Raw genomic sequence first — 25,670 nt, 5'->3', positions numbered from 1 at the left:
GTATAGTTAAGAGTTCCGTCACTCATGTTCCAATTTAGGGTAACTTCATTGAAACAACCCATGAATATTTTCTCTTTTGATCCAATTTTGTTCAAAATGCCAGTGATTTTTAATAACAATATGAATGAAATATTACGCAACTGAAATGACGAAAATTGTACTTCACTATAGCTGTCCTTTCACTAACTCCACAACAAGGCGATTCCTCTCCTTAGACCACCCATTTGGAAAAAAAAAAAAAAAAAAAAAAAAAATGCTCGGCGAGCGTGGCAAAGAACTCGCAATCCTCGCCTGAAGGCTCATGTGAACCAGTCATGTAGGAAAACTGAGGTATCAGAACAAAGAGAACCTCTTGTGCGAATCGACCAGTAAAGCAGTAAGAATAAGGAAACAGAGAGGTGAAATGGGGGCTCTGTCCTTCAGACCTTCAAAAAGTGTCGAGTGTCATTCTGGGCTCCTAACTCGTGAATAAAGCGAAGATGCTAGCTAGTATATCGAGAATCTTAGCTGTCGTTGTTTCAAAGCCAATAATTAGAAAAATAAATAAATCCAAATGTGCAATTTATGTACATTCGTGTTGATTTTGAAAATTCCTCCCGAATGGTAAGCCTAATTTAACGCTTGAAAATGAGAACATGTCCGGAAAAATGAGAACGTACAGTAACTCTTCTCACGTATAAGTCTATTGTGACCGCTAACTTCCATGTAGACCTATTTTAGAAATTGAATATTGGATAGGTACTCTTCATTAAACGCAAATACCTACAGGGTAATTCACGAGGATTTACCGTCCTTTACGGAGCTTCTTTCTGAAGACATTTTGAGCAAAATATGTCATATAAACATAGTTCCTATTCTCAATATTTTCAGAGTTACACTAATTTAAAGTTATTTGTAAAATACGTTTTTTCTTTAGTTTGAAGGTAAAAGAATAATACAAATAGAGAATGAACCATTCAGAAATATAATTTCTTTAATTGGTAAGTATTATGAAGCTAAACATGTGCTGTGAACTCCTTAGTTGCTTCGTACAGACATCTTTTTCTATTTTTAACTAGATAATTACATTATTCTTATGCACTTATCACAACAATTATTACAAATCACACCACTTCCACTGGCTTAATTATTTGCAGTTCAATTTTGCATCCTAATTTACAATCTTGAAAAGTTCACAACACATTTTAAAAAATGTCGCCGTCCGCTTGAGTATACTTGGCCGCACGCTTGTGAACGGCACTCGTCGCTCTACGTAACTGCATAGGCTATCTTCGATTTCCGTAGCGCTCGCGCTGGCTGCTGACTGCACGCTGACCAAGATCACGCGTTCACAGCAATGCGTTCCAATAACGAAACATAACTCTGTAAATATTGAGAATAGGACCCATGTTTATATGACTTTTTTGCTCAGAATGTCTTCAGAAATAAGCTCAGTAAAGGACTGTAAATCCTCGTGAATCACCCTGTATAACGTTCATCCATTTTTTACTTGTTCTGGAAGCCCAGCTCGGGATCTCGTAGAGTGAGGTGATTGTGGAGAACTGGTGTAAAAATGATAATGTTGAGAGAAGCGGGAGAACTCCGACAAACACTTCGAGTCCGATTTGTCCACGATAAATTGAGTCGTTTTTGTTCAGTTGCTCTTTATTTGAGAGCCCGAAAGATATTGAACTTAAATCAAGATAAATGTGTTACTTTTGACACTATAAGCAAACTATAGTGCGTTTCACGAATAGAGGGGGTTGACCTCAATAGCCTTAAAGGCTACTTGACCATATTCCTGGAAAACCTGCACGTTACTGTTTGCGACGCAGGTATAGCGAGGGTTAAAATGAAAGTCGCCGATGTTTCTTTAGTTCCTTTTGCGTACAGGTGTTACAGTTATAACCAGTTTGCTATTTCAAGCAGTTTGGTATGAATCGTGGTATTATGAATTTGTGAACAATGACAATCGTGTGTTTCATGTTATGCTTAATAATAAAACTGTAATGTCTTATTTAGTTGGTGGAAGAGGAGACCATATTCGTTCCGAAAATAAAGAGCTTACATGCCGGGTTCACGAGTATTTTCAGAAAGAATATGACGATAGGAGGTGCGGTAAACCTGTGATATCCGTCAGTAAGTGTTTGAAAGAACTATTAAAGCGACTGGAATTAGTGAAAAGTAGAATTCTTAAGGAGAAACAAATATGAGAATTGAAAAGTCCAACGAAAAAGCGTCCGCAGGGTTGTTCTAAAAATAATAGGCCTATAGTTAATTTCGACAGCGAGGCATTGAAAAGAATTATTTTAAGTTTGTGTGGAGAAGGTTACATTCCAAGCTTAAATTCAATATTAAAAAAGTTCCGAAGAGAAGTTGTGTTTCTTTGCATCTCGATCATCTCTCTGGCGGATAGTGAGAAACATTGGGTTCGGTTATAAGAAGAATAATATGGCGCGGAAATATTTTATGGAACAAGACATACTGTAGTTGGGCTGTGTAATCAGTTTCTTTGTGCAAACAAAGATATAAGATCAACCAAACGTGCTATATTCATTCCCGACGAAAAGTGGATAAATGTGAACATGACCAAATATAAACTATGGACAATTATTAATGACCCAGTTACGCGTGCGCCGATTGGTAAAGGTTCCAAGATTATACTCTTAAGTCGAAGTACTCCATGCCTGCAGTGAACAGAGGTTTGTAAAATGGGTTGGCTACTGGTATTCAAATCGCGCTCAACTAAGAATTATTACGAAAAAATAGAGAACGACCGTTTAAAAAATGGTTTCAGGACAGCTTTTATCTAACACAGGGTTGTTTCCGAGCTCTGATAACGAATTTGAATGACATGTGCGTCAGGAGTAACACGACAGCTGAACTATGGCGAGAGGTGACAGACCAGTAGTGAGTGATCTCATAGTCAGAGTGCACGGCGACTCACAGCAGAAATTCTCAAGAAAGTCGAGCCTTTTTGGGAGGGGCACATAACAACCCTTTTCGATGCCAAGTACAGTTAAGTGAAAATAAAAGAAGCTTGCAATAAACGAGGTTTCGCTATTTCCAAGAAAGACATCTTCTGCGTACCTAATAAGATTGGTAAAGCTCGAATAGAATTAATTTGTATCATCTCGTGGGGTGCGGCGACTTGTGACGTGGGGTGGATTTGCTTGCTTTTTCCACTCTGGAATTAATCCCATCCGAGCTTTGCCAGTCTTATTAGGTACACACACGGTGCCTTTCTTGGAAATAACAAAATCACGTTTTTTGCAGGCTCCTACAGTTTTCACGTAACTGTACTTGGCATCGGAAAGGGTTGTTATGCACCCCTCCCAAAAAGGCTCAATTTTCTTTGGCATTGCTATTGTGATACACCGTGCACTCTGATTATGAAATCACTCACTGCTGGTCTGTCACCTCTCGCCGCAATTCAGCTGTCGGTGTGATTCCTGACGCACATGATGCCATTCAAATTCGTTATCAGAGATCGGAAACAACCCTTTATTCCACCTAATTCTATGATTATTATGGATAACGCAATAAATGATACATATACGAGTATTCTGCCAGGATTGTAAAGTTTCTTTTGAAACATTCGGTAGTCCTTTCGCTCTCCTGTAAAACTGACCTTCTTCTGCTTTAAAAACCCGGCGAGGCAACCCTCTCTATTCGTGAAACGCATTACAATGTCAATGTCAATAATTTCGCACATGGATGAATACACGATACACACTAGATCATAGAATACACAGTGAATAACGGCAATCCTTTTATCCTTCATCTCATCCTATGATCATTTTGGAATTAGAATTACAATTTACAATCCAATATGCCGTGAAATGATGAAAATGAAAGCGGTGCAAGCAGTTCACATAATGATTTTTATACCGTGTTGATGTAAAACAATAGTTTGTTCTTTCGAAAAGTAATATGTCTCTAAACTTCAGGTACATATGTCGCCTATGTCTGAAACAAAACGTCACATTAATTTCTATATTCAGTGAAGAAAATGGAGGATCATCGCCAACTCTCCCCGTTAAAATAAAAAGCTTTGCTCCAAACTTAAAGGTACGATTAATGTAGTAAATAAAATACTGTGGTAATACTTAATAACAGACTGGATACAATGCCTCTTTTTGCAGATAATTAAGTTGGCTGATAGAGTAGACGTCAATGACACTAAACACTTCATCGTATAAAATGTATACCTACTTTTTTATGTTTTTGTTTGCCATTACTGCAGAGCTGAATTGCAGTTTCTTACTCTGAGACAATAAAAGAAGGTTGCAATCATATTATTCAATGTAAACATGACGGAAGCAAAGAAACTACTTACATTGGGTAGATGTTGTCGATGAAGGTTAGTGGTTCGGCAACACAAGATTAAGAAATGCAATAGAAATGCAAAAAAAAAAAAAAAAAATAATAATAATAATGATTCTTACGAAAGAAGGATAACGGGCTTGAAGTTCACTTATACGTTCATTGCTATAAGTAGACGCACTGTCATGACAAGATTATGCAGAGCTTGATAAGACAATGAGTGACAAGTACCCCACTGTTAGCAATAGGTTAGCTAGGGTTTGATGAAGAGCTAAATTACTGACAAGTGGCCCCATTGTTTTTATTGATTTTACGACGCTTTATCAACTGCAATGGTTGACTAGTGTGTGAATGAAATTAAGATAATATCAATGAAATGAGTCGGCGTCGAAAGTTATCCAGAATTTGCTTTTAATGGAAATACCTCAACTTGTTTCAACCAGGATTTGAACCCTGGCTCGCTCCTCGTTGCACGGTCAGACATGCTAACCGTTACTCCACAGTGGTGGACCGTCCCGCTTTCAATGTCAAGGTTGGGTAGAGTTTGATGGGCAGAAATTAGTGACAAGTAGCACCATTATCAGTGACAAAGTTAAGTAGAATGTTATGGGGAGATGAATTAGTGACATCCATACCTGTGGAGTAACGGTTAGCGCGTCTAGCCGCGAAACCAGGTGGCCCGGGTTCGAATCCCGGTCGGAGCAAGTTACCTGGTTGAGGTTTTTTTTTCCGGTACTTTCCCTCAACCCAATTTGAGCAAATGCTGGGTAACTTTCGGTGCTGGACCCCGGACTCATTTTACCGACATTATCACCTTCATCTCATTCAGACGCTAAATAATCTAAGATGTTGATACAGCATCGTAAAATGATCTATTTAAAATTGCAATTAGTGACGAGTAGCTCCACTATCAAGTGACAAGGTTAGATAGGATTTGACGAGGGGATAAATGAATGAAAAGTAACACCAATGCCGGTCAAAAAAATTTAGCTGGAATTTTAAGATAAGACAAATTAGTGACAAGTAATCCTAATGTCAGTGGCAAGTTTAGGTACAATTTTACCAGGAGATAAAATAGTAACAAGTAGCCTTGCTATCGGTGACAAGGTTAGGTAGGGTGTGACAAGAATGAATTAGTGACAAGTAGCCCCACTGATTAGGTAGGGTTTGATGAAATACGTTAGTGAAATTAGCCCCACTGTCAGTGAAAAATTAGTTGCGAGATTTAGGCATAAATGTTTCGCACAAAAGTGACATAAGTGAATGTCATGCCCGTTATCCTCTGTATCATTTCTAAATAAAAATACAATCACATCATTAAGTAGGTTTATCTTATTTCGAAATTAAATGTCCGTCAGTAATGTTCACTTTTGGGAGCGAAAAGATATCGACTGAATAAACTACGTGTATAATACATACTCCAAAAATATGTAATTTATGCTTCGAGAACCATTTCGGTTTGTTTCTATATTTAGTAGTATTACCAGTTTACTGGCATGAATATAAATAAAAACAAAAACAAACCTTTAAAGGAAACAAAACAACTTTTCAAAGGTTGTAATATCTCACTTTATATTTCTTGGTTTTACCTTTTTCTCCAGTCTGTCAGTTCCGTGTTATACCGCAGATGACTTCTGCAAATAATACGCTTTTCGTATCCTTCCCACAAAGAAGTGATTGCATGCAAAGCTTCAACACGAGAAAAACCAATTTACATAATCGATATGATTCTATAGAAAAAAATGACATTAAAAATATGATTCTATAGAAATAAGATAACATGAAAAATGTAATTCTAACAACAAAGAATTCTGAGCATGTTTTCGGCAAGACACACTAGCTAAAGGTAGCAGGTAACTGACGGACTGCTCTTCCGTCGGCGGGTAATAATTGACGGACCACACATTCGTCGGCGAGTAATAATACAATTATTGACGGACCGCGCTTTCGTCGGCGGGTAGCGGGTAACTGACGGACCGCGCTTTCGTCGGCGGGTAACTGACGAACCTCACTTTCGTCGGCGAGTAACTGACAGACGACCCTTTCATTGGCGGATAACTGTCATACTGCGTCCCGCTGTGTTTGCGGGGTCTGCATCATCAATATATTATGCCTGTGGTTTGAATTCGAGTCCCGGGTCAGGCCTGGGAATTTTTGTTGTGCGAACAAGATCATAATCAAGACTTTTTTCTTTCCTTTTTTGGATTCTCCCGTTTCCACACCTTAGCTGTCAACATCATTCCGTCCGATCTCTATTTTATTATCATTCCATATAATTTCCAGATCAACGGCTGGCTAAGTGCTGAAGGGGCTGGTCTAAGGACGAGCGGGGTTGTCTATCCGAAACCTGGATACTCAGCTAGGGTTCAACGTAATAGTTCTCTCAGTTGAACGTAATGTTAGGATTTGCCCTCCCCTTCCTGGTAACAATAAACTGATATGTCGCAGTTCTGTATCTGCGGGCAACTGACAGACCGAAGTTTTATCGACTGGTAACTGACAGACCACAGTTTGTCGGCGAGTCACTTGCGAACAACAATTCTATCGGCAGGTAAGACAGACCACTGTTTTAGCCGCCAGAGATCTATCGTAGGTTACAAATTACTCATCTAAAGATATGTGGCTATAGTGCGAAGAACACGCCGTCACATGCATTAAATAATGGCGCTTTGTATTGACATTAGTGTACTGTCTATCGTGGCTGTTGCTGTAGGCCTACACTCGCAGTTTTTGCTTGAAAAATATAACAGGTATTCAGTACCAGACAAAAGACCTATCGACGGAATGTGCTTGTGGAAGGTGCCGCGTCTGTGGCTCAACGCTATTGTGCTAGTCTTCTTTCCAGGCAGTCAGGGTTCGATCACCTGCCTGGTCATGATGGAATTTGTGGTGAACAAAGCCGAGTGTTACAGAGGGTTGGCATACTTTGTTTCCCTCTTTCGTTTCATTAACACTCTCCATCATCCCCTCATTTCATCTGTAGTACCTAGTTAAAACACTCTGGAGTGTAGTCTAGGGTTTGTCAGATACTCGTCCCCGTCACTGTTGAGGCAGAAGTCAGCGTTGGATTCGCGAATGCCACTCTGTCTGACACAATCACCGAGAATTGGGCGCACACAATTTTGTTTTCCCAAAAAGATTTTGCTTTAAAATGTTTGTGCTGGAAACAAAAACGTTTGTTTTTTCCAAGAACAGAGTCATGGTAGAATAGAAGCAGAAACATAATCAGTCTTGCAATGGTGGCGGAGGATAATGTAGTTGTAGTTTTATGGTACTGGATGGACTCGGGTTGAAATTCACTATTCTTGTCGGGTTCGGGCCGGGCTCGGGCCTTAAACGAATTTTTTTTTTCGCGAATTATGTACTGATTAAAAAAATAATATGAAGATTTTAAAGCATGCACGATTAGATGTCCACTCGACACCCACCCAGAACAGTAAACTTCACAAGTTTTTTTTTTATTAATTTATTAACAACTTACGGAACATTAACTCGCTTGGGAAAAGAGACACAAGTATTTCTCCCATTACAATAATTATTCATACAGAAGAAAATCAAATCCACATAAACCAGTGTGAAGACAGTTTTTCCTTCTCCTGTAAAATTAACATTTTTGACTTGTGCCACTTTTTCCGAGCACTACAGATTTATAGATCCAGCTCTTGTACTTCGGGCTTCGTAAGCGATTGAAGAATTGGAGTGACCGAAAATTGTTGCGTATTTTCAGTAATTCTGTAACAACGTTTATCATTATAGAATAAAATAAATTACAGAATGTTCTGTATTTACTCTTTAATTTACATACATATTTGTGTTATCTGTCTTTTACAGACAAACTATGAGTTAATGGCGTTTCAACAATGTTATGCACCAGTGTGACACATCTTGCGTGTAGTGTAGATTCATAAAAAAATTATTCAACGTTAAAAAATGTTTCAGGGTAAGTTGTTAACGTGTGAAACGCTCACTGCCATGGACCGGCGCTAGACGAAGGACGCCTTGCGGTGAGACTTGTTAACCAATGTCATGTCAGTCGGAGGTATCCGGAGATTGTGATTTCTGGTGACCGTTAGGAACCCTGAATTATTTCCCATTCATCGGGGATTGTATAAAGATCGAGCTTGTAAATTATTTACATGCAAAAGGATTTTCTTTCGCTCCTTCCATATGCAGATATTTGAATTTGTTACGTGAAAGATTCGCTTGTGGACAGGATTGCGCGTGTTAAGATAGCAAATAGCGAGACCGAATGTGGGCATTTAAAGTGTTTAAAGAATACGAAGAACGAATGCTTGTTGTATCTGTTCCCTACCGGAATTTACCCAAAGCATATATTTTGCTTTTCCCGAGATATATCTTAATATATAAAATTGAATGTATGTATGTATGTATGTATGTATGTATGTATGTATGTATGTATGTATGTATGTATGTATGTATGTATGTATGTATGTATGTATGTATGTATGTATGTATGTATGTATGTATGTATGTATGTATGTATGTATGTATGTATGTATGTATGTATGTATGTATGTATGTATGTATGTATGTATGTATGTATGTATGTATGTATGTATGTGTGTACTGTATATTCTCTATACAAATCTACACGCTTTGACCGATATGTGCCAAAGTTTGCACATTTAACCTTCTTAACCAGGAGAAGAACATTGGCTACATTAAAATTGTGCAAATGGAAGTTAAATTAATTAAATATATAAAAAATAAAAATAAATAGATCAAATATTCATGTATTATATTAAAATGCAAAATCTTCTACAGTAAATTGTTCTTTATTGTTGTCTGTTGTATTCAACATAGACTTTCACGAGGCCTTGGAAATTTTAACACGAAATTAAATTACATTGTTGTTACACATGAAGGCTAAAACTAGATAATTCATGCAATAAGTATCTTTACGCAGTCCAGGACCGTATTATGAATTCCTCGATGCAGTTTTGTAGATAGTGAGCAGACTGTTTTTATCCAATTGAATTCTAGAATTCTTTCAAACTACAAGGATTGCTACCACATAATTTACTTAATATTGAATAGCCATAGTAGATCTACTATTGCGAAATATTGACTCACCAAAATTATGCACCAACAAGAATTTGTATCAAAAACTCATGCGAAACGTAATATGAGTGGCAATATTAACTGTAAAAAGGAAAGAAGATGATTTTATCCCACGTATTGCTATTATAGCCATTCGATTTTAAGCAATTATTGTAAGTTATATAATATTTGTGATAATATTAGCTACAATATTATAATATTGCAATAATAATATAGAGCCTATTTTACTGTTACTCTTAACCCGTCTCTTATTAATAAGTTATGGTCACTAATGACTTGGCCGTTTATAGAAAAATATTATTTTGTGTTGTGTTAGTGTTCTACATTGCCTTGCATTCTCCAGGAGAGTGAATTCTGATGAGTATAGTCTCTGTTTCTACAAAACACCCTGAAATCCATGTATTTGATAGAATCTATCCGTTACAGATTGTAGTTTGGCCTTGAAGGAAATTAAATATATTGTGGGCAGAAAGGCTTAATAATGCATGTTGTCGTGGTACGATAAATATTATCATCAATCACAATGTTAAATATCTTAAATATCCCTGTAGCATAAGGTCTTAATGTTGTTAAAACTCTATTCATAGGCGAGATGGAATTATTTCGATTAGTCAGTTTCTTTGGATATTAGTGGCACTTTCTTTAATATTCGTCACTAGGGAGGAGAAAACATAAGTAAATATGGTTCTTTTGGTTTTATGTACTGGGTGTTCAGTTCAGAGTGTGTCATGGCTCGCTGTATGCCGTCATGTGGCTAGTCGATGAGCCTATAGAATTCAATCTTCCTACACTTCCTCAGAGGCATATTATCTATGTGTGAGAGAAGTTGCCTAGCAAGTACGGCGTTCATTCTGAAGAGTGCTTACCGATATGTACGGTGACGCCGGTAGTGGCAGGAATGTGAACTGTTTCGAAACATGTCTGAGGTGAGTTTTTTCTTACTGTCGAGATATGGGGAGAGGATTAAGACGATTACTTACGTATTTGTTGACATTAACTTTGACGGTCAACATGGACACGGAGCATTTGATTTGTGTTGTGGAATGTTGCCGTACGCAACCGATTATAACAAATACCCTGTGTACGACTTGGCTTCGCAAAATATAGTTCGAAAGAGGTTATGGTAGCACACAGACCGTACAGACCGCCATCTGTTGCTACGACGTTCAAGTTATACCGTACACGTTCTCAAATTCAGATTGAACGCCTTGATTAATAGACAACTTCTCTGACATAAAAGCTGAAACTCGCTTCAAATCGCTGACTCATGAACAGTGACGTCATAACACACTTTGAAATGAACACCCAGTAGTTCCCTTGCCGAGGTCTCCGATAAGTCTAACAGTTTATTTAGAAATAGACCAAAATTTAAAACCCGGGCAACGCCGGGTAATTTAAGCTAGTATATATACATATATATTATATACATATATATATTATATACATATATATATATATATATATATATATATATATATATTATATATATATATGGATATACAGGGATATGGATATATATATATATATATATATATATATATATATATATATATATATATATATATCCATATCCCTGTGCTAGGGCCTCCATCCAAGATCATGCTGATAACTGACAAGCAATCTTGCTCAGGAGGGTTTCGAAACATACGATCGTAACTTACACGTGAGGAAGTTGAAATTGCTTGCTTGCGTATACTGCAGCCCACATGTACCAGCATTTCATAAACTTTTTATAAATAACGATATTTAACATGCTTCTGTTTATATTTTCTACAGATATTTGTTGGTGATGGTCTCCCAGATCACGTCTGCCAGCAATGTGCAAGTCAAATAGACTCGACATACAAATTTAAACTTCAATGTGAAAGTTCAGATGCTACACTGAGACAGTCTCTGCTCAATCAAACAATTCAGGTAAATTAAGTTTATCATAATATTTTATACAATGTGGACACCTGCATGTTGTACCGTATACTATTCTCCTGCCGCTCTTGCTAAACAGTGAAGGTAAACAAAAGCAACGGGTACGAAACACGAGAAGTAATACGACTAACGGAAATACAATCAACGCAGAGAATGTAAACAGTAGAGATGACCAAAACTAACTGCCGCTCTCGCTCGCTTTGTTCGTTGCATTTGTCTTTCGAGTCTCGTCTCGTGACTCTCGTGCGCTTCGAGTCTTGCTCATCATTATAATTCGGCCGGCGTGGAAAGATTTCGTAACTTTGAATAACATACATCATTGAAATAAATAACATTATAAATGTTTAAATGAGACAAAAAGACAAAACAGAACAGTATCTTAGTTATCAAAATGTTCTGGTTCTATTATATGATATTACCTATGGTTATATAGCCTAAATAGAAAAAAAAAACAATTCTCAAATAAATTTGCATTTCTAAGAAACATAAACAATAACGTTAATATTTTTTTTACTTGAGATTATACACTTGATCTCAAACATACGAAAAAGAAATTCCTAGCCTTTTAATAAGGACCTAGTAATGGGAAACGGGATATACGAACTGTACAAGGAATCGGATTTGGAGGCGCACATAAGATGTCAAAGACTGAGATGGTTGGGACATGTCACAAGGATGGAAACAACAAGGAAAGTGAAGATTGTCTTCAATAACAACCCAGATGGAACCAGATTAAGAGGAAGACCGAGAACAAGATGGTGGAACTGTGTACGAGTGGATGTGAATAGATTAGGAATAAGGAATTGGAGGGAGTTGGCGATGGATAGAGAAGGATGGAAGAGAGCCATAGAGGAGGTTAAGGCCCACCTGGGCTGTAATACCAAATAAGAAGAAGAAGAATGGGAAACGGATTATTATACACTGAAAGATAGAGATGTTTCAAATAGGCTACTGGATTGTTTATACATATATAACAGTTGCCAAAGTAGATAAAAGTTCAGTCTGGTATAAACAACTGTGGCGATTCAAGACTGCTTGACGTTCGGGACTTCGGGAGTGATCAACTCTCGAAGTCTTGAAACGCTCACAGCATTACGTCAACGACGCGATGTAGTCAATATTGTCTTGCGGGTTTTCGGCTTTGCGGGCGCTGTTGGTCTTGCTTTCTCGATTGTTGTTCAACTCTAGTAAACAGTCACGCAAGGCCACATGCTCTTTACCTACCCGTGTTCTGGTTGCCTCGTAGGGGAGGCACAGCCTGCGGCATGTTTACATTTCCCATCCATCCACTGCGCTGTCTGTACGTAATACAGTTGCCACAATAATTTACCATTTTTTGCAATGTAATGCTATTATGATTAATGATTGAAATATGATTTTAATATTTTCAAAAGTGAATGCCCTCTTGTTAATATTTTGTCCACAGCTCCTGATTTGTTGTTTTAGGTTTGTACGATGTTGTGAAATTTATTACACGAATTTTAATAGCCAAATATAGAACATAGCCATTTTACGGAAAATAGATAAGAGTAGTGAATATTTTAATATTGAAAATTTAATCCTAACTCTCCATGTTTGCCTCGCAATCAGTAAATACTCCTTACTTACCTGGAACTTCAGTTTCGTATAAAAATAGAATCAAGTACGGGCAAGCCGATAGACAACAGTACCTTGCGGAGGAATATATTAGCTATCACGTGCTTTTGTTTGCTTCTGCTGTTTAGTAAGAGCAGCAGGAGAAATACTATGTATTACGCATCTCTCTCTCTTCAATTTTTATTTATTTACTAGAGCTTCCTCAACTTAGAGGCTGCCATTAGACAAAGCATACAAAACAATACAAGAACAAATAGATAGTAAGGAAAAAAAGTAAACAAACAAACAAACAAACAAACAAACAAACAAACAAACAAACAAACAAACAAACAAACAATGGTAGTTTACAGAATTAGAAAAAGTTACAAGTAAAGAAGCAATGAAAGCTAATAAGAGAAAGAAAAATGATAATGGTGCATCAGTTTTTTCAGTACATTGAATTAGAGTCCATATAGGTGGTTCCGTAAAAGTTTGACCGATTCTCTAATTATGAGGAGGGTCAGTTAAATTCAGAAAAGATTTGTGCAGTCCTAGGGTCTTACAGAATTAAGAAGAGAAGTTAGATATCGTTCCTCTTGCTCCAAACATCAATCCCGTAACAGTGATATATTGTAATATACGAAACCCTTAAATTGGCAAGACTTCATTTCTCACACTAGTTTATTAAACCGTGTCGGACTGTAAAGAAAACAACTATCGCTATGTCCATATTGTATATGTTGTGCAATATTATAGTATTGTGAAATTTTAATTTTCCTACCATTTTTTTCTAATGTTCTATTAAAAATTATAGCATATAGCGTATTAAACTGTGTATCCTATAGGGTACATTGCCAATTTAAGGGTTAATTATGAAGTTGTAAATTCTCAAATTACATCCTTTTACAAAGTTTGAGTGTTTCACTATTAGCTGAATATAGCAAAAACTTTTCCCTATTTCAAGTCAAGGTTCGAGTTCTGGTGAAACAAATTTGTTTGAGCGAAGATGATATTGGGACAAGTAGCTTTCTATTTGTTCTCATTCCTTGTTCGTCAGTTAATTGAGGCTTCTTGCCAGATGATCTGGACTCAGATCCCTGTCAGACATTGCAAGATATAAATGATGTGAAGAATGGCTCTGAGTACTTTTTCGATTCTTCTGCAATTTACCTACATTCCACCACTGTCCTGTCATCGTTCTCGTTTCCTTGTCATCGTCGTCGTCTCATCACCATCTTTTGTTGTTGTTGTTGAGATATTCACCAGGAAATGATCCTTATAACTTAAAATGAACATTAATTTAAAAAATGTTACTGTAATATCACCAGCTGTCCATTTATCGTGCATCAAACAAAATGACACAAGAGTCTTTTTGTCTCTGTAACACGCGCTTTGGTCTGGTTAAGTAGTGAATGACTCAATTTCCTATCCTATGAAGACGCTCATGTTTCAAGTTAATCTATATAAAAAAACTGGTGTGATCAATAGTCAGGATGGTGTCCCCATAAAAATGTAAGGCCTTGCATTGCTCGACTAATACGGGAAACTATAATATAAAGTGTAAAGTGTAACTAACAAGTAAACCTTCACCTGAGGTAAAAAACAATGAAAATGAAACTTATATTTTTGGAATCAGCATAATAAAATATGAATAATCCTAAAATTTCGTAACTCGACTGCAATTATCAAGTGCGATACGCAGCGCAGAACACGAGGCTTCAAGCAGCAAGAAAACACACTTTCAACTAGCGATTAATGCATAAGAAGGAAAACGATGATGTGGTCATCATGTTACTTAACACATCGTATTCCAGAATCTGATTTGTTTTTATCCAGAAACATATGTCGAACAACAGTGATAGCTAATAAAAAATGTTGGAAACACAAATTGTCAGTACACCACCCGCACTTTATACAGGCTGATTTTGCACATATCGTACATATTCCTTGTACATTTCGAATACAGTACTCTGTAGTGTTTTCAAAACGTTGTCCACTTCTGGATCCCAATTCAGCTAACACTCAACCATACCCATGCACCTGTTGGAATCGTGGAGAAGGAAACTTCTGGTAAACAAGCGACTGTAGTTTCAGTATATTGTTGCGTTGTTGTAATGTATCAGATGAATCACCAAAATCTACATTACGAGAAATGTGTCAAATCATATGCTTATACATTCGAAAAAAGTACCTGTCCAAAGATTGCAACTCATAAGTCGTATTTGGTGGTATGATTTTAAATACTAGTTTTTCAAGACCATAGTCCCTTTCTTCTAACAGTTGCTTAATTGTGTTTTCGTCGCAGTGGACACCATACGAGTCCAACAGCACAAGATTGCAAGTTGCAGAGTTAGGAAGGAATATTTCTCGTAAGAATTGTATCCATATTTTTTTGGTCATTTTTCCTGACGAAGTCCATTTTACAACAAGGTTGTCACTCTGGAAAATGCGTTCCGCAACTCTTTGACTTGTACCTTTCGGTTCTTGGCATCAGTTTTCCGGCTTTAGAAACCACCGGCGTTATAGTACAGGAATGTGTAGTTGTCCCTTTGGATTGCACGACACCATACACTTTACTGGTTCCTTGACGTTCTAATGTTCTGCCGGAAGGCATTTCCTTATGGAACCCACATTCGTCTGTATTAAACACTTGGCCATCATTGTACATATCCAAACTGTCCAAAATCATACAACCAAATACGACTTATGAGTTGCAATCTTTGGACAGTTGACTTTCTTGTGTTAACCACGCGAAATTATGCTTCATACTGCTCCATGACCTATGGTTAAATTTTTTCTTTTTGTTTGTCGGTACACCTGACAGAATCCAATTCTATATTACCTTACATTTTTCTCCAAAGTCAATGACTCGGGATGTTTTTGAAGGGGACGGAGCGCATTGAGAACCGCAACTTTGTGAAGTACTTATTTCCTCTTCTGACGTAGTATTTGCTTTTTCAGTCTCCCATTCTCGTACATGAGGCACGACATTGTCATCATTTCATGGTTCATTTTCATCAGTGTCCAGAGTATGACTTTCTTCAACTGCTTCCGATTCATAACTCTTTAATAAGTCATATGTATCATCAACAATTTCAAGTTCCTTCCGCGACATTTCACTGCCTCCTTATAACCCTCTTCATTTAGTTTATCCAGAATTTTAATCACTATATTCACTGGGTTCATCTTCTTCAGCTCATTGCACATAACATTACACAATAAACTGCAAGGTACAAACTAGCTGACAGCGCTTCTACAGCAGTACTGTCTTCGCCCTCGCGGCTAGCATTGCTGCGTGATATAGTTATTTGCAATCTAAGTAGCCCATGTCAACTTGATCTTGATTGGTCGCGATCTCTGGTGTTCATTGCGTTCGAGTTGTAAAATTTACGTATTTTGCATTGATTTTAATGCTTAATCGAATGGTAATAAAGGTAAGTCTTTCTTTTTTTACCCCACCTGAAGGTTTACTTGTAAGTGGAACTCGTCATCGGTGATTGCGCTCGAGCTCAAGTTCAAATTTGCTTGGGCCGATTATCTGGTTGAGTTTTTTTCTTCTAGATTTTTCTCCTAAATTGTAAGGCTAATGTCATACGCAACCTCACAACAAAACCTGGAACTTCTGTCGTCAAATACCATTTCGCTACTACCAATCCCAACGACGCTACATATCCTCGTAGTTGATACAGCGTCGTTAAACAAGATTAAAAACTAAGTCTTGGATAGAAAGTTATAGTTCATCCTTATCATTCCCCATATTTTTTAATTTTACGTATCTCTGCAGAGCTACTCGGCAAACAACACGTCAAGTATGAAAATTATGTACGAGAGTCACTAAAAAATTTCTTTGTATGCAAAAACTGAGCGTTCTAGTGAAATAGAATTTACAAGCTAATATCACGTCGTGATAAATGTATTGCTAGTGAAAAAGACTATTTTCCAGATTAAAGCTTTTGTCTTCTTGTGTTCAAAATATAAACTTTCTTGGTCTCCAGATAGATTATGTTTGTATATTATTAATCCTTTGTGTTAATTCATTTCTTCGTTTCCATCTAAAATTAAAGGTTTCATAAGTTAACATAATTTAACTTTCTGTTTAGAGTCCACCTAATGACATATTTCTGACTGTTTTGGAAACTGGACCCAGCAATGAATCAAGAAACAATGCTACAATAAAACATGAAGTTAAAGAAGAAATAATTATAGAAGAAAACCATATTAATTCTGAAAATAATGAAGAACACAGGTTTGTTTTTCTTACTTCGTCTATTAATTCAGATTTGTTTATATTATACTTTAACAATGTTTGTGTTCATAATACGTATTTATTAATTTCATACGATGTATTTACTTTACAGGACAAACAATGATGTTGATTTTATTGACAGCAGTAATGATACTTGGTCAGATATACAGGTGGAACCATCATCCAGTAAATCTAACGTCAGAAATAAGTATCCTAAGAAGAAACAACCAAACTGCCCAAAAAGGAATATAAAAAATGGTAAGAAGCAACAGCAAGACTCGCACCACAAAGCAAATACAAAAACTCGAAAGAAAGTGGTAAAGGGACCTAGTTTAAATACGCAACATATAACCAAAACTGGAATTGAACAGACTTACGAAATCGAGAACGATGCAGTTTCACTTGAATGTGTGAAAGAGGATGACGACGATTGCCTTGGCAAAGAGTTTAGTGTGAAGGTTGAAATGAGAGTGAAGAAGCCGTACATCAAATTATTTCATTGCCATGATTGTGGCAAAGATTTCGCGAAGAAAACTCAGCTGGTTTTGCATATGAGTGCTCACACAGGTGCTAAACCTTTTATTTGTAGTCAGTGTGGAAGGACTTTCGCAAGTAGAATTAATTTGAAGAAACATTTGTTTACCCATACTGGAGAAAAGCCGTATCTTTGTACGAGGTGTGGTATTAGTTTTGGACGTATAGACACCCTTACGAAACACATGAGATCTCACACGGGAGAGAAGCCATTTCATTGTTCCGTATGTGGAAATAATTTCGCCCGACGTAGTACTTTTACAAATCATATGAGAACACATTCTGGGGAGAAGCCTTATTTGTGTACTGAGTGTGGTTGGCGTTGTGTTCAAAGTTACGATTTAAAGAAACACATGAGGTGCCATACTGGAGAACGACCGTTTCGTTGTACAGTTTGTAGATTAAGCTTTGGTCAGAGAAGCAGCCTTACAAAACACATGAGATGTCACATAGGTGAAGTACCTGTAAATCTAGACTGCGCGAAGGACATTCAATATCGATGCCAAGTCTAGTGTTTGCTAAATATTGTGATAATTATTCCTAAATGAGATTGGCGAGTTTTAGAAGATATGATTAAAAGAATTTTGGAATGAAATATACGTAATGAGAGCCAATTTGTGTGGAATATTGGTATGCTGTCACAGAAATGTGTGTTGCAATTTAAGTGTTCTCATACTCATAGTGATACATTGTAATAGATTATGTTTTGTTACCCCACTTTACTCGTTTTAATTTAAATTTAAATATCAGCCTCCGTAATTATGAGTGATACTTATTCGTATATTGCTCTTGTAGTTATGAGTTCTAATTCAAATCATCATACTGTACAATGTTAGAAATAATACGTAACTTTATTTCTAGTCTCCAAATTGCCAAGTCTGATTAAGTTAAATCAGGGTCGATTCTTTCTACAGATGACATATTACTGAATGATCTCTTCTACCGGTATTCTGTAAGTTTAATTCAATTCCATTCTTTGCATTGTAATACAGGAATATACAATGAATACTTATGGAAGTTCATTACCATATAATTCTGGAGCTGTTCTATATTTTGTCAAATTTGATTCGTGTAAAATTCGCTAGCGCTCAGACATCATTCTGCAATCTCGTGTTCTATTTCTGGTGACGACGTCCCGAGTAGAGCTTAAGAGTATTATCTGTGGAATAATAATGCATGTCGGGTACTGCCTGAGTGACATTCCACTAATATTCAGGGAATGGTCTGTGTTATCCGGTGACTGCCTATGTCGTCATTGCAGTAACCACAGGGCTGAATAGTCACTTACGAGGTCACTCATTTTATCACTAGCCGTGAGAATTGTATAGTCTTAACATCCAGAAGGATTTTCGTCGGCCCATTCTATATTTAATTTATTTTATTTAGCTAGCGAGTACAAATCAAAATTACAAAACAAAAATATTTCTAGCCACTACCTTAAGAGCCAGGCTCATGTACGGTGTGGTCTTAGCCAATAATATAACATACAATTTACAGGAACAGTTTACTAAATACAGTAACTAAATTCAAACCAATAAATAACACAAAAAAAGGAATAAAGAGAAAAAGGAGAAAAACACATTTAATATAAATTGACAATCAGACAGAAGCCAGTGATATTCAATAAAACATTAATATAGTTGATAGAAATAAAGGGTAATATTATATATCATGAATAATTTTATAAATTTCATTCTTAAAATCTTCAATTTTAAAATATTTCAAATTTGAAAAATCGTTTGTAATTTTATTATAAAGCCTTAGGCCGAAACTAGTACCATGTTTAAGAGCTGCACTTGTATGACATTTAGGCTCAATTAATGGAAAAGTAGACTTTTGTCTTCGAGTACGATATTCATGTCGATTAGATTTATGTTTTATTTGATTTCTGTATACACATATTCTTCACATAAAGATTAGATATTGATTAATCATATAGTGTTAAATAAATGAAAAGATTCTAATGACTGTAAAGCATACATGGAAAGACTACAGATAATTTTGTCTTTGCTCATTGTCAGTATCAAATCCTTGGCTTAAATTATTGCAAGTTAAGGTCATTTGCCTTTTTAAAGGTTGTTATAATGAAAACTACTTTCTATTGCTCCATTGTATTCGACAGTCACATATACTGGTACACCGCTTATCAGTCTCTCATTTCATGCCTTAAATATTAAGCAAAGATTAGTTTATAATTATTATTAAGAAGCTATTGATACAGTTTTGCCTTGGGATTATATATATATATATATATATATATATATATATATATATATATATATAGGGTGTAATGAAAAAAGTGATAAAACTTTAGGTATGAATTCCTTATATGTATAGAAGAAAAAATGGTTATATATCAACATGGGTCCGGAAATACAGAGACATTATGACTAGAGGCGAGAAAACGGCGGATTACTATGGCGGCTTGCTCCTTGCGCGGACTGTTACAGGTGCGGTGTAGTAAATCCTCAGTCGTCATATGGCATTCGCTGTAGTCAAGTCGTGTTACTAAAGTCTTGATCCTTTAAGTATACAAAGTTAGTGTATAAAGTTTAGTGGTTGTGTATTTAGGTAATGCTTACTAACAAATTCTCATTGCGTGAACGTGTGTATATGTGAATGAGGGAATTACGAAGTATTTCTGGTACGAGATTAGTAAGTAATAGTTTGTGGCCTCCACGAAGCCCATATCTAACACACTGTAAATTTTTATTTATGGGGAACATTAAAAAGTGGGCTTTATAAGAAAACTCCTCATTCTATATACGAGAAAAAAAATCGAGGCTATCAATGATGTGGAACTTTGGAGTGTTGTTCATTCGTTTATCAGAAGATATCAGTTTGTGTGGCGGCAAAAGGGGGTCATTTTCAGCAATAACTGCGAACATGGTAAGTCCAAGTTATTGAACATTTACTGTTAGTACTGTTATGTATTGTAGAAGTGCCGGAGAAATGGTTACGCACTCGCCGGAAATCACGCTAGCAGTAGGCCACGAGTCACCCGCCATTTTCTTCTCACCTCACGTTTCTGTCTATCTCGTGTATCTGTACCGTACTTGGTTTCTTAGTAGTGCTTGCAAGTATTATCATCGTGCACTCCAGTAAGTTTGTTTGCTGGAATTATTATGATGAATTCTGTTTACATTTCCTTAGATGAATTGTTCAAAATGTCCACCTCCTGCCTCAATACACGCCGCAACTCGTCTCATCGAGATCCGAACATGCTTCCAAATTCCTGGCACAGTTTTTATTGTATGACAGACTTGCAGAATCCGCTGATGGAGAGTTTCTTCATTATCCACAGAAGTCGAATACACTAACGACTTTAAGTGCCCCCACAGAAATAAGTGCAATGGGTTGAGATCTGCTGAGTGTGCAGGCTAAGCATTAGAGATGAACAGAACTAACTGCCGCTCTCGCTCGCTGTGTTCGCTGCATTTGTCTTTAGAGTCTCGGCTCGTCATTCTCGTGCGCTTCGAGTCTCGCTCGTCATTCTCGAAATAGCATTTGGTCGGCTTGGAAAGATTTCGTAACTTTGAATAACATACATCATTGAAATAAATAACAAATGTTTAAATGCGACAAAAAGACAACAGAACAGTATCTTAGTTATCAAAATGTTCTGGTTCTATTATATTGTATTACCTATGGTTATATAAATAGAAAAAAAAGACAATTCTCAAATAAATTTGCATGTCTAAGAAACATAAAACATGACATTTATACCGGTATCTTTTTACTTGAGATTGCACACTTGATCTTAAACATATGAAAAGAAAATTCCTAGCCTTTTAATAAGGGCCTAGTAGTTAAATAAACACTGGGGAACGGATTATTATAGACTGAAAGGTAGAAATGTTTCAAATAGGCCTACATATACAGCAGTTGCCAAAGTAGATAAAACTTCAGTCAGGTATAAACAACTGTGACGATTGAAGGCTGCTTCGGGACTTCGGGAGATGATCAATATCGAGTCTCGGAAGACTCGGTAGTTTTACGTCATACAACATTGTCGTGCGGATTTTCGGCTTTGCGCTCGCTGTTAGTCTCGCTTTCTCGATCGTTGTTCATCTCTACTAAGCATGCTCGGATCTCGACAATGAGCTGCGGCCTGTATCCAGGCAGAAGATCTGAAATTTTGAGCGGTTCATTTTTAAGGAAATTTAAGCAGAATGCATCAAAATAATTCCAGTAGTCCACACCTGTGGAGTAACGGTTAGCGCGTCTAGCCGCGGAACCAGGTGGCCCGGATTCGATTACCGGTCGGGACAAGTTACCTGGTTGAGGTTTTTTCCGGGGTTTTCCCTCAACCTAATATGAGCAAATGCTGAGTAACTTTCGGTGCTGGACTCCGGACTCATTTCACCGGCATTATCACCTTCATCTCATTCAGACGTTTTAATAACCTAAGATGTTGATAAAGCGCCGTAAAATAACCTACTAAAATAAAATAATTCCAGTAAACAAAGGTACTGAGTGCTCTATGATCATACTTGCAAGTCCTACTCAGAAACCAATCATTTCCGGATCCATGTTGATATAACAATTTTTTTTCTTCTCTAGGCCTACATATGAGGAATCCATATCTGAAATTTTACCCACTTTATTACAACCTGTATATTACTTCTGATTAAGATCAGAATAGAATGTCTGACTTTGAAGACTTTTTTTTTCTCGAAAGGCCACGCCTTCCATTAATTTTATTCTGAATAATATTTCGAGCGATTTGTTTGTCAGTTTCCAAGAAATGAGAGGATTAAATTAAGATTTTTCTCTCTTCCGAAAGTCTAAAGTTTTCCTAGTATATTGATAAGTTCACTTATTTTTCTTAGTTTACAGTACGTGGGCGAAGAGCAAGAAAATACCCAATCTCGCGCATCTCATCATTTTCAAATCTGTTCCCTAAACATTACCGGCACCTTACGTCGATATGCGTCACGTTTCTCAAAACAATGGAACGTTGTAGTCATATCAGAAAATTAGCAAAAGGAGGAGATAATCTGGGAAAAATTATTCAAGGTTGTGGTGAAGACTCAGACAACAATGTTTGCAACAGTTTCTAAAAAAACAAACAAAAAAAAAAAAGCTACATGTAGCCTATGTTTTTATATTTGACTGTTCCACTGAATTATCCGTCGACGAGACCAATATTCAGTAACCCACATAGAAAACCAAGACCCTGCCACTGGCTGTAACAATTTACATAATAATCTGTGTATCCTCTTCATTTATAATGCTTTACTATGAGTATATGCGACATAATTATGTACTTAAAACCATATCACTTATTTTGAAGGTATCACACTATGTTAAAACTTAAACTTTAGTAGCACGAAAGCTGTGTATGATTTGTAACATGTTCAAAACATTTAATTACGAATGAAGTGTTATGATAGCTTGCACTCCACATTAAAAACGAAAGAACAGAACAAATAATTTATTTTCAGTGTTCGTTTTATGCCGGATGTAGCAAGTTTTTCGCTATTCACTAATGATTCATTGTTTTGTTATTCGCTATTACTCGTTTCTTCAAGATTAAAAAATTATAAATTCTTCTTTTATTGAACGAGTACTTTCTAACCATTCTGCTCATCTCTCTACATAGAAAATAATTCCGTGAATATGTGGTGCAGGATCAGTGGAATTTGTAACTAAAATATGTTTTAGGAAATATGCGGTATTACACAGTAGTCTGAGTACTTGCTTTAACAGTCAAACTGTGAATGCCCATTTATGTACGGCCTATTTCTTCTTTACCACGATTCTTCTAAAATATCATGAAAAGATTTGTATTATAAATTAGTGTTCGACATTTTACATATAACGAAGTCACTGTCCTGTCACAGCAGCGTAAATACTAAATAATATAAAGTTTATTTTTCAAACGAAACGTAGTTTTGAATTATCCAAAGTTACTGTTCTGTGACCTTATCATGGCACATTAACCATCACGTAACAATCACAGTATTCGAAGGAGCAGAAAAGAATATGACAAAATGGAAGAATTTCAAAAATTATTTTACTAAGAAAAAAATAGTTTTAAATAGCACTACAGTAACTTACAGTATTTTATGCACTAACAACTTAAGGAAATGTATAAACGATTAGTACGGGATTTCAGGACAAAATGCTAAATATCACGTAAAATGCAATCAAAAGGCAAGTATTCAGTGTTATTTTTGGAATAAATTTCTTTCAATAGAGAAATGATTAACTACATTTTTACTAATTATAAATATAATTAATGTTATAGTGAGCCAAAGCAAAGCTATTGAAAATATAAATTATGAAACTAATACATACACCATAGTCCTCCCACCACCATTCCCACTGCTTGCAGTTAAGATGGAATGTCAACATCTGTGATTTTTAACATAATTCTGATTGTACTATTCCGTGAAATAAAGTAGTATAGTTTTATATTATGTATTTGACAAATATCGATAGAAAATGAAATAATTACATCACAACAAATACCTTTGACAGTTTTACCCTCCCCTAGGTAAATATAGCGGTAGTGAATTCTTTTGGCTATTTAACTACACAGTCAAGACTAGCTGGCTACCATTTTTTTTTTCGCAAGTTGAACTCACAGTCTAGTATATATAATCACGAAGCCTGAGTTTTTGAGGGTACTGGGAACAATAGACTGTGCCGGTACTATTTCGCATTGTCTGCAATGGGGCGATAGTAGAGATCCTAGTGGTTAGCAACTATCTATGGATGCATATTTCCTAAATATTGAGCTTCGTAACTGTATATAGGCCTACTAGACTGTGATTGAACTTGTGATAATTGTTTAGTTATTCCATTATTCATAAAAGATTTATTGTACTTCTTTCTGACCTGGGTTATCAATATTGAACGATGATGTTGGAAAATCGTTTCACAGTACTTTTTTTTTTTACACTAAGTAACAATTATATTTCACCAATTTACATTTTGTTCCATGTAAAACAAGATTTTATTGCAACGTTTTCACTCGTAAATTGAACAGAATTTGGTTATGTTTACACTTTTCAGTGCACCATGATAATAGAGTAAATAAAGGGGTTCATTTTAAGAGCATATGTGACAAAGATTAACAATTTATAACCGGTGTATTAACAATAAGTGAGAAAATACGTATTATATATTTATTTTATCAGTTCAACCCGAAACCCAAAAACTAAGTTTTTCATAGTACAGATATTATATGACTTTAAAATAAATTTTTAAAAATTTATTTAAACAATATTTCAGTGTCCACATTTTACTATTCTCGTCAATGATAACGTTGTTATAACTTTCTTTTCTTTCTTGTTATCCTTATTCTTTCCTTCTGCTCTTTAATAACTTTTCAGGTTTTTTTTACACAGCAAAATACGTACCCAGCACATCTATCAGTCTGGGAGCCAATCATATGGTAATGATAAGATTGAAATATAGGGCTGGAATTACCTGGGGGAAAAAAAAACAATAAAACGCTGTAGTAGAAGTTTATTGTTTTTTTTTTGTTTTGTTTTTTTCCTTTAACTAAATGTAGCCAATTCAATATTCCATTGAATGGAAATTTACTTCAAATAAATGTTGTATATGTTGAATGGAGAAACAGCTACAGTAATAAAATTTTATTACCTCTGCTACTTGGTAATATGCTTAAATTCACAAAGAAAACCTGCTACGAGCAGCTTTTTGCCTTGAAAGAATAACTCAATATTAATTGTATCAGTATCAATGTTTGTAGTCCTGCGTGATTTTCTCCGCTCGCTAACCGTTTCTCCCGCGCAATCGACCTCCAGTAGCCATATGGCATTTAGTGCGCTTAGAAGTCGTGTTAGTGTATAAAATTTAGTGATTATTGTGTTTTTAGGTAATGCCCAGCAACAAATTCTCACTGTGTGAACGTGTGTATATGTACAATACGTACATAAAAGGCAGAAGGTCATGTGTGAAAACAAGACGAAAATTTCGAATAAAGTTTCCAAATAGACCTGTGCCTTCTGCCAAAACAATTAGACGACTC

At 36.1% G+C, this 25,670-nt stretch overlaps 3 protein-coding genes and 1 long non-coding RNA gene across 7 annotated transcripts in view; 1 reads left to right on the top strand and 3 right to left on the bottom strand.

The window, feature by feature from the left end:
* Positions 1 to 25,670, bottom strand: part of LOC138713337 (zinc finger protein 740-like) — a 203,521-nt gene that overhangs the window by 88,398 nt on the left and 89,453 nt on the right. The window lies entirely within an intron of this gene.
* Positions 1 to 25,670, bottom strand: part of LOC138713334 (leucine-rich repeat-containing protein 15-like) — a 149,249-nt gene that overhangs the window by 42,090 nt on the left and 81,489 nt on the right. The window lies entirely within an intron of this gene.
* LOC138713331 (uncharacterized) lies at positions 949 to 3,793 on the bottom strand. Of its 2 annotated transcripts, XR_011335845.1 has the most exons (3): positions 3,716 to 3,793; positions 1,463 to 1,671; positions 949 to 1,362 (listed from the first exon to the last, which is right to left on the bottom strand). It is a non-coding gene; the product is annotated as an uncharacterized lncRNA (long non-coding RNA). The 2 variants fall into 2 exon arrangements; XR_011335844.1 differs by lacking the exon at positions 3,716 to 3,793 and having other exon boundaries at positions 1,463 to 3,709.
* Positions 3,800 to 25,670, top strand: part of LOC138713330 (zinc finger protein 586-like) — a 46,356-nt gene continuing 24,485 nt past the window's right edge. Inside the window, exons 1-4 of one of the 3 annotated variants that reach the window (XM_069845337.1) lie at positions 3,801 to 4,050; positions 11,164 to 11,301; positions 16,986 to 17,131; positions 17,244 to 22,807. In XM_069845337.1, the coding sequence (XP_069701438.1) occupies positions 3,913 to 4,050; positions 11,164 to 11,301; positions 16,986 to 17,131; positions 17,244 to 18,177 (1,356 nt within the window). In that variant the 5' untranslated portion in view covers positions 3,801 to 3,912 and the 3' untranslated portion in view covers positions 18,178 to 22,807. Of the gene's footprint in view, positions 4,051 to 11,163; positions 11,302 to 16,985; positions 17,132 to 17,243; positions 22,808 to 25,670 lie in introns of those variants that run through there. The other 2 variants (XM_069845339.1, XM_069845338.1) reach the window with 2 other exon arrangements.

Source organism: Periplaneta americana, chromosome 14, assembly GCF_040183065.1.
Source record: "Periplaneta americana isolate PAMFEO1 chromosome 14, P.americana_PAMFEO1_priV1, whole genome shotgun sequence".
Lineage (NCBI taxonomy): Eukaryota > Metazoa > Arthropoda > Insecta > Blattodea > Blattidae > Periplaneta > Periplaneta americana.
Note: the sequence above shows the minus strand (reverse complement) of the source record. Positions and strands in the feature narration are given on the sequence as shown.